The following is an 18616-nucleotide window of genomic DNA, read 5'->3' as shown; positions in this document are numbered from 1 at the left end:
TTTTAATGGCACTGTAAATGTTTTATAGTGCGTGTTCATTTTCAAACGATTCGGTATTGGACGCTTTGTTATTTTAAACATACGAACGACTCATCTGCTCCAAATTACACATTGCACATCGCCACTTCCGACGGTGGATCAAACAAGTGTCTGTAATATAGGTACGTTATTGAATGGTCTAAATCGGGATTTCTTAACACGTGGCCCTCCTCCTAGTGAGTGTACAGGTGCTTACTCGCGGGATCCACAATACCAAAATAATGCTTTTAGACAAATGCTCCTACAAAACACTTTTTTGAAATAATAAATTCATACTATTCGACGAATCAATATAAATTGAAAATTGTTGTAAGTAAAATTAAACTTCTTAATATTATTTTTACTTTTTATTTAAAACTTATAAGTAATACCTAGGTGTATACATTTTTCATATTCATTCTACATAACTATAGTTAGGTATACCTATTCAAAAACAGAAGTATGTATAACCATTATATTATTATCCTTTTAGTTTGGACTTCAACGCTATTAATAATTATGTATTTGATTTAAGATTAAAAGAAATGGCACACACAGATTTATAATGTGATGGGGATTGGGGTGGATGTGGTCCGTGGATATACTTAACTAGGGTCTATCTCCTATAAAACGTGAAAAACACTTAGTCTAAAATCTAAATAATCAATAACAGTCTCAACTCCAAATTAAGACAATTGACAGTAAAACATAATAGGTATCAGGTATCAAATTCGTTCAGAAATTGACATTGACCAATATCATAAATAAAAGTTTTTAAAAAAACACTTCATTGATCAACACTGATGTGTAACTGTATTGCCTGCACATGACGCCGTCATATAAATTTTGTTTTAAATAAACCATCACACGCATAATGATAGAGTTCACGACAGTTTGAGCGTTTGTAGAATATTTGTTTCGTAGATGATCGTTTGTAAATTTGTAAATTCATTTTTCTAGGATTTGAGGGCATACATTAAATTTAATAATTTCTACTGTTTTTAAATTTGGACATTTTAAACAAATCCAAAACCTCTCCATGAGAATTATGAGTTGTCATTATAATATATTATATTTGAATGTTCCTTAGTTAATATAATATGAATATTTTAAATGGATTCTAACAATTGAGAATGATTAATTGGCCACTAGTTAAGAGTAACATATTATTATTCGAGTTGGGAGCGTACCTACTTGTACTTACCTACTATTGAGAAATAAAATTTTTTTATCGAATACCTATTGATTTTTAAACTCAGAGAAACTTTGTTTTAATTATCCTAATTTTGATAATGCTATAAGTATTTCTTATATTGTAAATTTGAAAATTTTTTTTTTTTTTTTAAATAAAATTTATTTACAATCTATATTTATTATAATACAATAAGTAAATTTGAGTAATAGAATTTTTGACATGGGTTCACATGATAAGAGAAAAATATCCATTGATATTACTCTTCAGTTAATACTAGGTATAACGGAAAAATGAATACATTAAGAGAAATGAAAAAGAAATAAAAGTAAAAAAACTAGGTAATAATCAGAGTTCAAGTTTATCAGAGTTCAAGTTTGAAAATTAAAGTTTAATTTCTCATTAAAGTAAAACCCTAAGTAATTTACAACGGATAATCGTTTAATTGTCGAATAAAATAATTTACAGTCGTAATATATATTTGAATTGTTGTATATAAATTAAAATTGAAATTATAGCATATTTGTTAATATTGAGATTCATTGAAATATTTTGTAATGTACCATTATTGAAAAGCATATAAATTTGACTGGAACTTTAGAGTATCTATTTCGGAATTTATTAAACTATACAGTAAATACACACTATTTATTATTATATTTAAATAATATATTATCATCATATCATAACAGTATATAATACAATTATTTCGCCTTTTTATAACATTTGTTCGAAGGTCGGATCGAAAAGTTCCCGGTGAAACGCATCAATTAAAAGCCAAAAGTCGAAACACAATATATATATTATATATAATATTAATATGTACGCTTTATTATTTCTACTATATATGACCGAATTTCTTATACCGGAAAAAGATACGTAAAAGTATCACATAATAATAATTGTATGAGCATAGTAAAAAATATAATAATAGTATATTATGCGTCGTACGTCGTATAAACTTAGGTTGTCACGTCCTGTAAAATGTATATAAATAATATTATTGTGTGTATCATGTTATAAGCATATATCGAGACGTGTGTGACGGAAATTCGAACGGAAAACACGACAATAAACATTGTATGAGTATTGTAATGTGATATACAATATAATAATAATATTTTTATATTATTATAATCGTTTTAAGCACACCTAACCTAACCTATAATTATGGTTTTGAAAAGGTCCGTTCGCTAGATTATATATTATTATATGTATATTGTATTTTAACAAGACCTACGAACGACGGTCGTATAATTTTATAACGCGGCGGTAAGTGCAATTTATTTTCATCGTCTCGATGACGTGCCCAAGCCAGTCGTCCATGTCCAGAAGAGTCGATCTCGTTCGGTTCCGGAATAGATCGTCCCGCGTGTCCGACGTGAAACGTCGCGCAAATAACGTATGGAAGAACGTTTTGGACGACATTTGCGATCAGTGTTCGTTGCACGGCCTAAACCACATCATCCGGAACGATCGGAGCACCGTAGAAAAGTATGAGAAACGCGAAAAAATTAATAATTAATTCAGTAGGTACTAGTATTATAATAACAGACGAGTGACCCAATGACCATTTAACAAATCTGACCATTACCAAGTATCAGATACTGATATTGTAGTAAATAATTATCTTAATAATATTTTGGAGGCACAATAAGAATATGGGCTAAATTACGTGAAAATGAAAGAGTTGTTGAAAGAAGCCACCAAGTAGTGACACTTCCTATATCTTAATAATATAATTATTAATAATATACCTTTGATTATAATATTAATTAATACATGATATTATTGTTACACATCTACATATATTTCACGACCGTTTAGTGTAATCATATTTTTCATGAAATTTTACGTTTTACAATTTGCGTAATATTTTAAAACTTTTCTTAAATTTAAACAACAACATGCTCTTATCTTATTAGATATTATACAAGTTAATAATATATAAAAATACACATGTTAGTATGTTACTGGCTGTCCTGCCTGACGTTGTCCATGCCAAAGATTTGTTTGAAAAAAAACATTTGTAAAAAAAAATGTACAAACCATTACAATATGATCTTATCTTATTATACAAGTTTATATATTACTAGCTGTCCTGCCCTACGTTGTCCATGCCAAAATAACGATTTCAGTTATTTTGTTGTCATTTATAATACTAATTAAACTTACAGGCTATAATAAAATATAATAACAATATAAAATACCTAGACTGAAAAACCGTTTCCGCTTATAATCGTTTTTCGTATACAATGATAATATGATATCATTGAATTCAAATTTAATACAATCCATTATACAGTAACCCACTGGCCACTCGTAACCTACTGTACAGCAGAGTGATATTCACTTACTCGCTTTTTTATAATACATAATTTATATTATAATTGTATATTATTAGATATATTGTTGATAAACAAACGCGGCGGAGCATATTTTCAATTATTTACTGGCATAATACGCATGTTGTGACGCAGTCCATCATAGTTAATGTTTACGTTATTAATAACCGTAGGTACAATTAAATTTTTGTTCTCTAGTCGGGCGATATACGCACAACCACGCAATTCGGTACTATTTTAGAAGGCCTGCAAAAGTATAGCAGGCGACTTTGTAAAGTGTGCAATTATTTTGAAAACTCGTTCAGACAGCAGTAGGACTTATAATAATAACTGTCGGGGATGGACAGTTTTTGAATTATTTGAATTAAGTTTTTTTATATATATATATAATATATATATCATACATAGGTACTCACTCACTTGTACAATTTGAAATTCAATATTTAATAATTGTTTATTGTATTTAGAATTTATACTGTGTGCTTTTAAAATGTATTATATATCCTATATTTAAATTTCACATCCTCTTAATTATATTTTATACTATATTATTATTATTATTAGTCTTGAAGTTATAATGATTTCTGCTTCGACTGCTAAGGTCATTACTCATTAGCATTACATTTGTAAATGCATTACTTAAAATGTATAAAGAGGATAAAAAAAACCCCTAGTATGCAATGGTCTGAAAAAGCATACAGCCTTTACAAGGAAAATCTATGAATCATAAATATGTTTTTGTTAATAAGTATAACCATGACAACAAAAACCTTACGAAAAATCCGACGGAAAATAAAGAGTTATATCCAGACTAAAAACATACATTATATAGGTATGTTAATTTAAAAAAAAAAATTAAAGTTTTAAATTAATTATTTGTTATTTATATAAGTATACTATTTATTATTATGTACCTACTACCTACCTACTTAGTATTAATTTTTTTTTTAATATTCTAAGTAAATACTAATTAGTTTTTCATACTCAACCTATTACCACTGATTAAGACACATTTTAATTCTTTATAGCTCAGACTAGGTCAAGGTTTTCGAAAAAAATCAAAACAATTAGGATATTATAAAACAACCATCAATTTATTGAAAATACTTAAAAAATTTACAATTTATTTATATTTAATTATGTAGTTTTTTTTTCAAGTGTATAGTGTTCTGTATTTGGCAATTACTTATTAAAATCAAATGTATTTTGTATTCTAAGACAATTTATGAAAGTATTAATTCGCCTATTCCTGATTTACACTAGTGTTATTGTTTATGTTGTACAATGCATGAGTGTGTATAAAAATACCTATCGATATTTCTTGAAAACAATTTCCCATACGAACTCGCTCCACGTTTATCGGATCTGTATTTTGTACAAATTATAATATTATTAACGGTGTGTCGGTGTAGGTACATAGCCAATAGCCATATTAGTTATTTTAGTTATACCGAAGTATATGTTATTAAAAGTTATGAACAAAAAAAAATTAAAAAAATATTACTTATATTAATCCAAATCATAAAGTATAATACAACTAGTCTAAACAATTTTTTTTAACCGAACGATTCGGGCAAACCGTCGAGTAAAAACGCTGATTGTAAATCAGGGAACGTCCGGCTCATAGACATACTGCACACGAAGGACGACGAGAGGACATTTTTCGGCGGACTGTCGGACTAGGACGCCGGCGGCCACCGAGCCACCCCTTCAGGAGTTCTCGTCGGGCCGCGACGACGGCACGAGGTGCACTACAACAAGCGGCCGACCCAAGCCGGCAGTACTCTGGACGAAACGAGATGAGGATGCTCTAGTGCTCGACGGCGATTACTATGGCATGCAGCGGCGGCAGCAGCCTGCACGGGATCGAGAAGCGGCAAGCAGAGGTCGAGTCTGGAACTCAGCCTTTGCCGGAGGACCACCACCACCACGGAAATGCTGCCCACGTCTGTGAAACCGAGTGTTCGTTCTGGGGGCAGGCAGGCTGTCGGCCGGGCGGTTCGGACTAGAAAGCTTCCGGCTGCAGATCAAGGTGCGGGCCGTGCGTGTCGGACCCGTGGAGATGGTGACATGAGAAGGAGGATGAACATTTGGAGATGACGGTTGGTAAGAATTTTGACGGTAACGGCAGTTCCGAGAAGCGCGACATTATGGATTCAAGAATTCCGGCGAGCATAACATTTGGAAGCTCGCCGGTCAATCGTAGGTATGCTGAAATTGTAATTTTACGGAAAATTATTAACAATTTTGATTTTTTTCACGACATATTTATATTATTGTTATAGTATAATATTGTTATGGTATATTATATAATAAGTCCTAACACTCTTAGTTCATAAATATTGTATGTTTATAACTTACGTTATAGTATATTTTGTCATTTTGTTTGATAATTATTGGTATAGTATAATTATAATATTTGATGATTTGGAGTCGGACACGGCTTTAAGCTGATCTTTTGCTGTGATTTTTATGTCATATTTCACGCTTCTCGATGAACTGCCACGTCTCTTCTTACCCCGTTCAGTTTATCGTCACCTCCGTTTGTTCCTCCTCAACTTCTACTCTGTTGTTACCATCTCCGGTTCCGACACCTGCAACTCTGGCACGCGCACCTCTACATCTGCAGCCGCTTTCTAGTCCGGTTCGCCCGGCCACTTGCCCCCTACCACGGCAGAACGAACACCGTCGTCACTCATGGGCGGGCCAGTTTCCCGGACGTGGGCAAAATTTCCATGACATATTATGCTTTCGGTGGTCCTCCGACGGCGGCTGATCTCCCAACTCGTCCTCGCTGATCCCGATCCTCTTCTGCGGCTGCTCCAAGTGCCGCCGCTGCATGCCATATTATTTTTTATCTAACTTCGCCGTCGAGTTCGCATCCTCCTCCTCCTCCGCCGGCCGTTCGGCCGCATATGTTGTAGTACACCGCCCTAATAAGCCGTCGTCGCGGCGTAATGAGAACGTGACCCGGTCACCGCATATGAGGCCGACCGCGTTCCCTCGGGATCGGCCCCGTGGTGTCCAGGCCCGACAACCCGCCGGTAGTCCTCTCTTTGTCCTCGGTGCAGTATGTCTCGTTATTGTATAGGCGCCACTCCAGTTCCTGGACATTCCCCGATGATTCTATCTAACTCAACCAGCGTTTCTCTCCAAGTTCGTCCGGTATTGATTTCAATGGGTGCCAATGGTTAGTGTGAATAATTAATTTTAAAAACTTAAATATAAATAAACAAATTTCGTTACTATGGTCCAAGATATTATTATTTATAGTATTATAATATTATTTACCATATAATTTCGTTTTTAGCATTTCAAACGGAAAAGTTGTTTATTCAATTATAGCCAGATGCCTGTATAGTTGTGTATGTATAAGATATTAATGCTATACCTACCTAATAAGTTTTTATTATTATTGAACAAAAATTTATATTTACATTCTGTATTTACACTTTATACAATAAGTAGATTTAATGTGGTTTGATTGACGGGAGAAGGAAGTCACCTAATGGTGGCACCCCGCCATGATAAGTTATAAGTTTTAACTATAATATCTGTAGATAATTAATATTATGATAATGAACCATGGATATAGATTATAGATAATATAAGCTCAACGAATGAGGCTGGAGTAGTGGAGTGGCTATATGCTCTCTTAAAAGTTATGCATAGCCTCCCTCCCTCCTAAATAAATTATTCTCTGAACTCATATGATAATAAACTAAAATTAATAAATAAAAAATTGTATTTACTTTATTTTTTTTTGCCATAACCTATGGTAATAATACAGCTACAAAATTATAAATACAAATTTCGATCGACATAATATAGTATATTGTATTCACAAAGTGATTATGAAATGTATAAGCGTGTATAAAAATAGCATAGATAATATATTTTTAAAAACATTAAAACGATTAATAAAAAAAAACTGAGAGAGGTCTACTCGTTTACTTTTCTTTTTATACTTACTACCTTGCCGGGGCGTTGAATTTCTACTAATTATAATAGTAGGTACCTAATGTAATATGTAACCAAAGACAACCATTTAAATAAATAAAAAAATATCTCTCAACTACTATTCAGCTACCTATAGGGGTTGAAAATTCTATCTCAGTTTACTTTATTGTATCTCAGGTCACGTTAAAATCATAATCAGTATTTGAAAACACATTGAAGCCCAAATACCATAGTAAGGTAACTACCTAAGTTAATACAAATCTAGCAGCTAGTATACCCCACATCGACAGGAAAAACATTTTACAAATTATTATTTATGTTTTCTAATTTTATTTTACTGGATGCAACTGGTGTATTCTTATTATCTTTATCTCTCGATGTTTCGTGGAATTGGATCCATAAAACTATGCTTAAAAACTGCTTCCCGATAGACCCTATAATTTTAAAAAAACCGCATAACTATCGGATGAGTGGTTCTCGAGTTCATTAGCATCAAAGATCTCATTTTCACATTTTCACATTTATACATAGGTATAGATATAGATAGATATTACTGGACATTTTAACCACTATTGGTCAGATAACGTATACTCAACTATACTGGAATCATACAAAAATAAAAACAATAGAATATAGGATTTTTCTAAAATTTCGGTGGTATCACACAAGGCTGGGCATTAACGAGTTAAAAGTTAAAGTTAAGTTAAAAAAAGTTAATTTTATTTTAACTTTTTAACTTAACTACCTAGTTACTTTTAGCTTTTCATTAACTTAACTGTTAACTTACTAAATTTATTTTTTAATTAACGTTAAATTAACGAATTAATTTTTCATTTTAAGAAGTAAGTTAAGTTAATTTATTTTGTTTTTAATTTTATTATATTTCACTATTTTAGTCTATTTCGTTTTCATGTCAAAAAATATTTACCGTTAATTGTTTAAAGTTAAAAATTTTATCATTTGAATCTAACTTATATGGAAATACTGTATAAAGTATAAACACATATAGTCCATAAGTTAGTTTTGGAAAAAATTAAATACGCTAGCGCTGTATAAACAAATTATTTTTTTTTTAACTTAATAAAAAGTTTAAAAAAATCATTAACTTGCCCAGCCTTGGACTATCACACTCATAAAATTGATACGATCAAGTATGATGACGAGTGTATACTATACAGGTATTATACTACACAATATAATAACTATAACATTATTCAGTACTACTGAATTACAACAAATTACTATAATATACTTACCATGACAAAATAAATTTGCCCCATATGATATTATAATGTAATTAATTTACAATATATTACACAAAGTGTAAAATAAGAGTTTCCATTTCATGAAATGTATAATATTATGTTCATTTCATGAAATTTCAAAACGATATCCATTTCGTGAAAAATACGATTACACTAAGACCCTACCTAAGTGGATGTGAAATATATATATATGGACGCGTATTTAAACGATATGATTGTTTTGTAAAACCATGAGATCATGGAGATGCACTTAATTGAATTTATGCTGCGTATCGCAATTTTCAGAGCGTTTTGGACGATGACTGTCATGTGCGCCGTCTTGTTCGCCACTTACGCAATCGTCGAGTCGTGGAAGACGTACAACAAGAGTTCGATCGACACGGTGGTCGAGACGACTTTTTTAAGCTACGCAAAAATAGCGTTTCCGATGGTGGTGATATGTGACAGTTCTAGGGTGGATTGGGAACGCGTAATGCGATTAACGCCAAGGTAATATTATCACTAATTCGTAATAAGTTAGGTTATAACTTAAAATATTATGTATTATATACACATTATATTATATTCTAGTATTCATGTTCATAATATCAATCAACCGTTTCACGTGTTCAAGATAAACAATTTTTTTTCTTAAATTATCTCGTGCACAAAGAGTATAAGATAAATGTAAATATTAAGCACTATTGTAATGTTATTATACCTTATAATAACGAGAGCAAACAACACTATAAACGTTGCATGAAAAATCATACGGAATCGTGTACTTATGTCGATAATTGACACGGGTTTGATTCAATGTTAAATTGAATGTTGGGTTCGAGAGTTTGATATCACACTGAATTGTTCGGTTTGATAAACGATTTAAAAGTTTGGTTCGAGACCATAATACTAAGTTTGATCAACCTCTAATAAATAGTTATTACTATCTTTAAAGATTCCAAAAATTTGCGTAATTAACCGTATGTCGATATATGTATAGAGACGTGCCGGGGACTGATCCAGACCTGTTGCCCGCCGTGAGGAAAGTGTTGAAAACGTTCTCGGTGATGTCTTACGGAGATTTCGACGATTTCGACGAGTTATGGAATGTGACGGAACTTTCAAAGCTCAACCATCTGAACCTAACCGCACTATTATTGAAGGTTAATGCACAACGTTGCTTTATACGTTTTCTAAATCCTGTTTCAAACTCCATATGTACCGTGTTGTGTACTTGTGTGGTTGTTGCACTGTTGTACATATTATTTTGATGTGCGTAGGTAACAAAATAGTGGGAACATGTTACCTGCCTACTACAGTTGAATACCACATTTATGTCCGGTATATTATAGTGTTAACTTGGATTTACATACTAATATTATACTATTGTACTATATAATAAAATTGTGACTTCTTTTTTTTTTATTATTATTAATTAACCCGCGGAAACTTAGGCCATTGGGTGGTTTTTAACTGTGAAGGGGGGGGGGGTACTGTAGATTTTTGCAAACACGTGTGTTTTAGTTTGGCAGAATTTAAAATTGGGCACCCGTAGGTTTCTACCATGCCCGGTCGGGGGATGGCGTCCTCTCTCCGGACAGATGTCTACCAGGAGAGAAGTGCTGCCCGTGACCGATATTCGAACCAGCGACGGTGCGCGTTGTAACCGAAGTGACTTCTTCTTTAGATAATATTTTACAAAATAATATCATGACTTATCTTCTTTTAAAATTGTATAATACATTTTCAAACATTTTAATCTCTCTAATATAGTATTATTAATTATTATAATAATAATACTATACTACTATAATTTAAACATTAAACTTGGATGTCGACATTTTAAATTTTACGATATTATTTGATAGATGGATGTTGTTATATGTACTATTATTAGGTACATGACGTATTACACAGGTGATGAGGCCGTGTAATGAAGTGTTTTGCTGTGGAGGTTGTTGGTGGAAATTCAAACAGGTCAATTGTTGCGACATATTCGAGTTGCAGCGCACCGAATTCGGCCTTTGCCATTCGTTCAATTCTGATTTCTCAGAGTACGGCAGAGTGTGAGTGTCGAGATTTGTACATTAATAATAGGTATTGTAAAAATATAATTTATCATTGGCACATTGTTCCCATGCAGGAGAGTGGGTGTGACCTCAGGTCTTATCGGGACGTTTTGGCAAACTGAGTCCGGCGAATTCCGACCTAGGACGACCGACAATAAGGGCCAGTGGTCGGGCGTCAGGTAAACGAGTCGTAAGACACTTCATTGGTCAATGTAATTATTTAATAATATTTAAAAAAATTGAATTTCAATAATACAAAACAAATTATATTCCTTATTAACAAGTTTGTTCTTACCTTCCAGTAATTTTAACTCAAACAAATTATACGTTTGAAGATTTATAATAAAAAAAAAGAGGGTAAGTGGGTAACGCTGTACACTAGGTGTGCAGAAAGTCACTAAATAGATGTGTTAAAATTGAATTCAATATTCATTGTATATGAAAACGATTCTGAGTGAAGACTTTCAGTCTATAATATTACTACGTCAATTGTATGATATTATTGTGATTTAAGTAATTTATTTTACTATTAGATCAGTATAGCTTACAGTGGTTCCAATTAATTTTTGCCAAAAAAGTTGCATTTGAAAATATAATAATGTACTCTATAAGTATTAAGTACCCACGAGTAATATTTTTAAATTTCCACAAAATAATTAAAATCGTTATGCTTAATTTTAATATGTCTATAAAAAATAACTGTGTTTATATACATTTTAGATTTTTTTTCTATAAGCATTCAAGTTTAAAATTTGTCAAATTTCATATGTTTCTAATCTCTGAATCTCATAAGTAGTACCTACATACTGTCACGAAAAATTTAAACCAAAATAATATTATAAACATGGTTTTTTTATTGGTATGTTATGTTCAAATTTAGACGAAATTAGATATTTAAACGAAGAATAACGATTTTAGTTATTTATTTGTAATTTAAAATATTATTATAATATAGACTGACCGACAGTCCATCTCCGCTCAGAATTGTTCGCATATAATTATATTATATTATTGAATTAAAATTTAACAGCATCCATTACAGTGAACCACATGTAACGTCCTACTGTAGGTACATCAGGTATACACCTTGTTTAATTGGATTAATTTTAAATTTATAAAATGGTCGGTTTTTTACTTAATTCGATTCGGCCCACAACTTGTCGTTTTAAAAACTTTTATTTATTCAATATAAAGAGCTAAACAAGCTTTTGATAATATTTTTTGTAATATAAATATTATGTTTGATTACTATTAACTACTATTCGATTTACGTTTAACGTCAAAGTGTGGTATATTGTGTGGTATCGACTATCGTATATTTGGTAGGTACCTATTTACGATTTTACGATAAAGGGAACACAATTATATATTTAAAACGTTGATCGAGAATTGTGGTTAGCGATAATGTTTGGCTATTTAAATATAAACATTATTTAAAAATATTTCTCTAAAATTGGACTTAATCTTCAACAACTCGTGAATGATATCCAAACAAAACACTCCATCAAACTCCGTGTAAAAAAACCTCAAAGTTGGTACCAGGTACCTATTTTAAAAAAAAAAACTGTTTTAAAATTTGTGATATCATTTTACAGTTAAATCTTTGAGCTATAGATATCATTTTTGTTAAAATAGTCTGCTAAATGATTGAACTTAGTTTGGCGACTTAAGTTAAAAATTTAAATATACAATAACATAATGATTACATAAATAAAATAATATTTAATCCTGTCTATACTATCATTTAAATAAGTAGTGTATTACTTATCAAGTGTTTTAAAGTCACCAAGCTAAGTTCAATTACTTAGCAGACTATTTTTACCTAAATTATATTTATAGTTCAAAGACTAAGCTATAAAACGATATCACAATTATTTTTAGAGCCATTTTTTTATATGGGTAATTAGCTTTTTTTTATACGGAGTTTGGAGGGTTTTTTTTTGAGATTTTAATAACGCTGCAAAATTTTATAAAAGTTATATAATTATTAATATTGTGTACCTATTTTGTTTGTTGCGTTTTACTTCCGTACAATTACTTCGATGGAAAATGTGAAAAAACTGTTGCTGACACAGAATGTACATTTCGACAATGTCACCGGAACAAGTAGCTCCTAATGTAAACGCCAAACCGTCAATCCGGGTAAACGAGTATATTATTATTATTGCATTTGTATGAAATGTAGACCACTATAGAGTATAGACGCATGTAAATTATCAAATACACGTAAATCACTATAGACTTGTGCATATAATAGTTATAGCTTTGTAAGGTATTATAATATTAATAATGACCGAAAATAGGTAGCCCACGGATAACTTTGTAGGTACTCAATAGTCCCCTAGCTGTTATTTAATTTAAAAAGAACATATCATGAAAATACAAATTAAACACATATTATGCGTGGTAAAATATTACAATATGTTCTGGTCATATTATTTTCTCTCGCCACATTTTCTACGATAAAACAAAAAATGTGATTTCCCGTGGTATTCTGTGCTGACATCGCATTTTACATCACTTAACAGAAAAACAATATTAAAAAAAAATTTTTTTCAATTATAGACAGAACTCAATTGAAATCCTCTTGAAATATTTACCATTAAAATTAAACTCGATATCTTGAACTTGTCCCCCTTGAGTTTCGACGTAACGAGAGTTTACTGTAATTATAATACAGTCGACGCTTTGCATGTTTTGTTTAAACTGTAAAAGAACGTTTGAAAATTTGAAAATATTTATTTTTAATCTGTTTCGTTTGAAGTGTTCGTACGGAACGCTTAACTACTACAACTGTAATAGGTACTAATTAATATGTTTTTATAATATCTCCATGGTATAAACCATCCGACCGTGTTTTCGCATTCGAAAAGATATTGATGGGTGAACCCAAAGGCGCTCCACTCGGCTCGGACATGGTCGTGATGGCTGGGAACTTCGGGAACATAAATGTGTGGGGAGATCGGATATACAACACGCATAGGACCAAGAGACTGAGCCCGAAGCAGAGAAACTGTTACTTCGGCGATGAAAGCCCAACCGGGATGGGCACGAATTATTACCTGAGACGAAATTGCAGAATGGCTTGTTATATGTTCCACATGGTTAATGAATGTGGCTGTTATCTGGAGGCCATGTTCGGCCTCATGAAAAGTAAGACTCGTTGGCACTCGACTATTTTACGACAGGTAGCTGGGAAAAAATAACCTACCCGGCTACCCGCCTACCAACTATCAAACGATTAAGAACGTAATACCTTTTAACTTTTTGTCCGAACGATTGAGACAACTTAAAATTCACAAAGTACTCACCACTTGTCCGTTTACCCAAAAAAACGTATGCATACGAATTGCGTTCCGGTTATTTTTTGTAGTCATGCTTGCGTCCCTAATTTTTTTTTTTTAGTATAGTACAATTGCGTATCTTATATTATAAAAACTAAACAATATTTTAATTTTAATTTTTCCCTGAGCTTCTGAGTCTCGTGCCTTTCATTGTCCCTCGTGTTAAACTCCCTACCTACCGTCAAAATTACAGTCTATTCGCTCCAATCAATAGAATGCTAAAAACAGCAAACACGTTAAAAAAATTTGATTTTTTTAATGATGACTCAATCAGGTTAAACTGTCTAGTCTAATTTAAGTAATACATAATATACTATTATTGTAAATTTTAGTTAATTTATCATTACATTTACTCTAATCTATATCAATATTATTAAGTATTATTTATAATTGTTTGTATGTACTGTGTTGAGCCCGTTAGGGCGCAAATATTATCAATAAATAAATAATGTAAATTGCATTTAAATTGTAACAACAATTTAAAAAGAGTGGTGCCCGCCATTATATATATAAAATATGAAATATATAAGATGTACACATTTTCTTACAACACCTCCCTTCAATTTTATTTTTTAAGTATTTTTGTAATCGAAATATGTACCCATCAATAATAAATAAATTGCGTTGTTTTCCGCTGTACGTGGTTTTAATTAAAGTTAAAAACTTAGTTTAAAAAAAATAACACGCGTAGATTAGTGAACCGTTAACACTGCACTGCGAAAATAACGTGTTTGTCTACAGAACGTAACTCACGAGAAAATTATCAATGTCTTAACGTAATCGTTTATACTAAATCGATAATACTAAAATATAATTAAATGATAATAACCAATAATTTCGCTTTTGAACATTTTAGATATTGCAGGTAATGGGGACGGACGCAATTCGGACGTGCTCAAGAAAAACCCGGGACACAATTATTAGTATTATACCTTTTTTTATACCTTTTTATACGGGACGCAATTTGTAAGCAGCGATAAAACGAATACTTACCTACAATTGAGAACGATTTTACGTGCAACGTTACCAAATCAAATTGAATTGGTTATCAAACGGGAACGATTGAAACGGTGCTCACTCTTTGCGTGATACCACCTCTAATGATAAGGCCTTGTGTTTAGTCCATATTATATAATCCTTTTATTTTCATAAAATTATAAAATAACAAATTATAGGGTCAAGAGGAAGGGGGGGGGGACGATTGGCAGATGTACTATTAAAATAGGTTATAATATAAATGTATTTTATAAATAATAAGTTGTAATATTATGTTATACTTATATGTCAATTTCTAGATATCGTGACCCAACAAAAAATGTAATAAATTAACCGAGTTTTGTACTACATATTAAATTTATATTTAATGCTTACTATTTTTTTCCCGTTATTCCTTTTACCATAGTCTCCCGTTGCTCAATAATACCAAAAAGTAAAAACGCATCTTTAACTTCTTTATTACTTAAAAACTGTAGACTCAAATAAGTTTTTTGCTGTTTTCCAAGGGTATCAAACTTTTGAACTTTATATTTTTTTAAAGAGGTAATGAGGGCAAGTGCCACACTTGTTAATAAGGATGCGCCATGCGCGCCACTAAAGTAAGTTGATGGTGTCTGTCACAATATTTTTTGTCCACGTATAGTGCGAATCACATACTAATATAATTAGTCGAAATCAATTAATTTAAACATTTTTTTTTTTTTAAGAAAACGACTCGTTGCGGCCTTGTAACGCGGAGGATTTATTGTGTCTGTCCAAGAATAACCGTAAGAATAACCGTTATGTTGCGGGCTCGATGAAACCATATTCGACATAATAATATTATTATAACAACTATATTATTGAAATACGGGTGTTTCAGAACATTTTAACAATTACATACCATTCGTTCAGACGTCATTTTTCACGAAAGATAAGCCCGGATTAAAATGCGAATGCATGCCGGATTGCGTCCACCAAATGTACATACCCGAACTGACCATTGCCGAACAGACCGTTTCGTCAATGGAGTAAGTAGATACTTTATAATCGTCTGCAAATATAACTTTAATAGTTAAATCACAATTCACATTATTGGTCGTAATATCGTCGTTGTTTCAGGAATTCCTCTTCTTCGATACTCATTGATTTACACTTTAAACAGAGCGCGTGCATACTGTACAGATCGGACTTGATCCTCGGATGGCTCGACTTGTTAGGTACGTACCTTTTTATAATATTATAAACTTTTAATATTATAATTATTATTAGAGACAGCGTTGTAGCACATTTTACGCCACCACATATTGCGAAAAATTCACAATAGAATTGTATTTAAAATTTATTTTTTACATACCCAAAATAAATAAAATGTATGTATCAATTTATGAACATAGTTTTTTAAAACGTGCACAAACATGTTTGTAATCCGTTCACAGTGTCATTTGGCGGTTGTGCTGGTCTGTTCCTTGGCGGTTCGCTGTTAAGTTTTATTGAACTGATATATTTCTTGACATGGAGGGTTTACTATCATTGGCGCCGGACGCCACCAAAATCGGTTAAATCCAAAAGAAATAAAAAAGGAAAAGGACATCGAATCGTAAGGGACACTTGGACAATGGACGATTTCGCGATCAGTAAAACGTGGATGCCATAATTTCTTCCAAGTGTAATTTTAGTAGTATTAACTTATAAGTTATAGTTATCTACATTTAGACAATAATATATTGATGTATTATCAGTACCTAGTACCTATTATTGTTCATTAGCTTATCCTGCGCTCTTCGTTGCCCGTAAAAAAGGCAACTTTAAAAAAAATTACGATTGTTCAACTCCTTTTGGGTGTAACTCGCTGTAAGTGCAACTCAGCCACCAAGGTAGGAAATCTGTACACGTCGTATCGTGGACAATGTACGAAAGTATAACAAGTGGGCAATCCACCTGTGATAGATTGCTGACACGCCGATGAGTGGCCATAAGTGAAACTCAACCACCTTGGTAAGTAATGTGCGAATATTCGGTTTGATGCATGATTGTACCTGGTCTGCCCGAATAACCAATGGTGACCAATATACAAAAACTAAAAAAAATACTAATTTCTACTATTACGCTATAATAATCTGCAACCATTATTATGAACAAATAAAAAGTTTCAATTTTCACTGTGAGTTTTTAATTCATTGTTACAGCACCCTAATTTATCTTTTTCATAACAAAAGGTAGCCTATATGTTCTTCTTCGAGGTCTAATCTGTAACAAATTTCATTAAAATCGGTTTCGTGGTTTAGGTGAGAAAGTGTAACAGACAGACAGACTTTCAGATTTATATATACGTAGGGAGTAAGGATAGGGATTAGTGTTTTATGTTAAATATGTGTGTTTAATACACGTGTATTATAATGAAGAACAAATCATAGTTACACTATTTTAATAATTTATGTACCTATACCTATATTGGCTATATTTAAGAGTTTTGAAACGAAATCGAAAATAAAATTCATTTTGTGCGCCTTATTTCGACTACAAAGTAGGTATATTATTTCATTTAACTATAATATAGAGAAGCCCCGCACATGAAACATCGTTACATTTTTATGGCGATTCACTAAAAACTACACGGAAAAAAATGTTTGGTTTATCTAACTTCAATTTTAGGTACATTATCTGTAAATTATAGTTCCCTATGGCATTGCTATATTTTTAGTTTCAGATACTATTTTTTTATAGTTAGAATATTATAGTCACCACATCTAAATATTGGTTAGTTGCATTTCAACTATTTCATATAGCTAAGATGACAGTTGTTTTAATGCATTCAGACTAAATGCAACTAAACTTTATAGGTAATATAATAACAATTTTCTGTCAATTTGACTTCATAATTAGTTATATACCTTAATTAAATTAGTTGAAACTGCCAAATAAAATACCAATTGCATTAAAATATATAGTTGCACTAGAAAATAAAATTTTAGTTAACTTACTATAAAATTATAGTCAATGCTCTAAAATAATTTAGTAAATGCAGTAAAAGCACGTAGAATAGATTAAATTTATAATAATTAATATATTACATTATATTGTAATAATCAGTACCGGAGCAAGCGTCGGGGCGAGCGGGGCACGTGCCCCGGGCCCCGCGATTTTGGGGCCTCGTTATTTAGTGCTCCCAACTGAACGAAACCAAAAAAAAAAAAATCAAGTTCAGATTTGATCATGAGTCTTTGTACCTATTACTCGACAAAAACTAACAACATATTACCCAAAATACCCAAGTACAGTAAATTTAAGTTGATTGCTACCAGATTAAATTCGTTGGATGCGTTGAAAATATTATGTTTGTTAAAACTAAAGTGCTCATTTATCGGCTATTTAAAGTCATTATCGGCTTATCGCATTTGGTGTAGCCATTAGTATGTATAATATGTAGGTATATATTAGTACTTATAATAGTCACCAACTGTCTATG

The 18616-nt window shown here is 31.8% G+C and overlaps 1 protein-coding gene across 1 annotated transcript; it reads left to right on the top strand.

The window, feature by feature from the left end:
* The first annotated feature begins 1432 nt into the window (after positions 1–1432).
* LOC132940617 (pickpocket protein 19-like) lies at positions 1433–16863 on the top strand. The gene is made up of 12 exons (XM_061008338.1): positions 1433–1490; positions 2488–2704; positions 9066–9269; positions 9760–9922; positions 10677–10825; positions 10903–11007; positions 12904–12970; positions 13702–13981; positions 15876–15935; positions 16031–16178; positions 16270–16367; positions 16587–16863. The coding sequence occupies exons 1-12, from the start codon at positions 1433–1435 to the stop codon at positions 16802–16804; spliced, it is 1767 nt and encodes a 588-aa protein (XP_060864321.1). The 3' UTR covers positions 16805–16863.
* The last annotated feature ends 1753 nt before the right edge of the window (positions 16864–18616 follow it).

Source organism: Metopolophium dirhodum, chromosome 3, assembly GCF_019925205.1.
Source record: "Metopolophium dirhodum isolate CAU chromosome 3, ASM1992520v1, whole genome shotgun sequence".
Classification (NCBI taxonomy): Eukaryota; Metazoa; Arthropoda; class Insecta; order Hemiptera; family Aphididae; genus Metopolophium; species Metopolophium dirhodum.
Note: the sequence above shows the minus strand (reverse complement) of the source record. Positions and strands in the feature narration are given on the sequence as shown.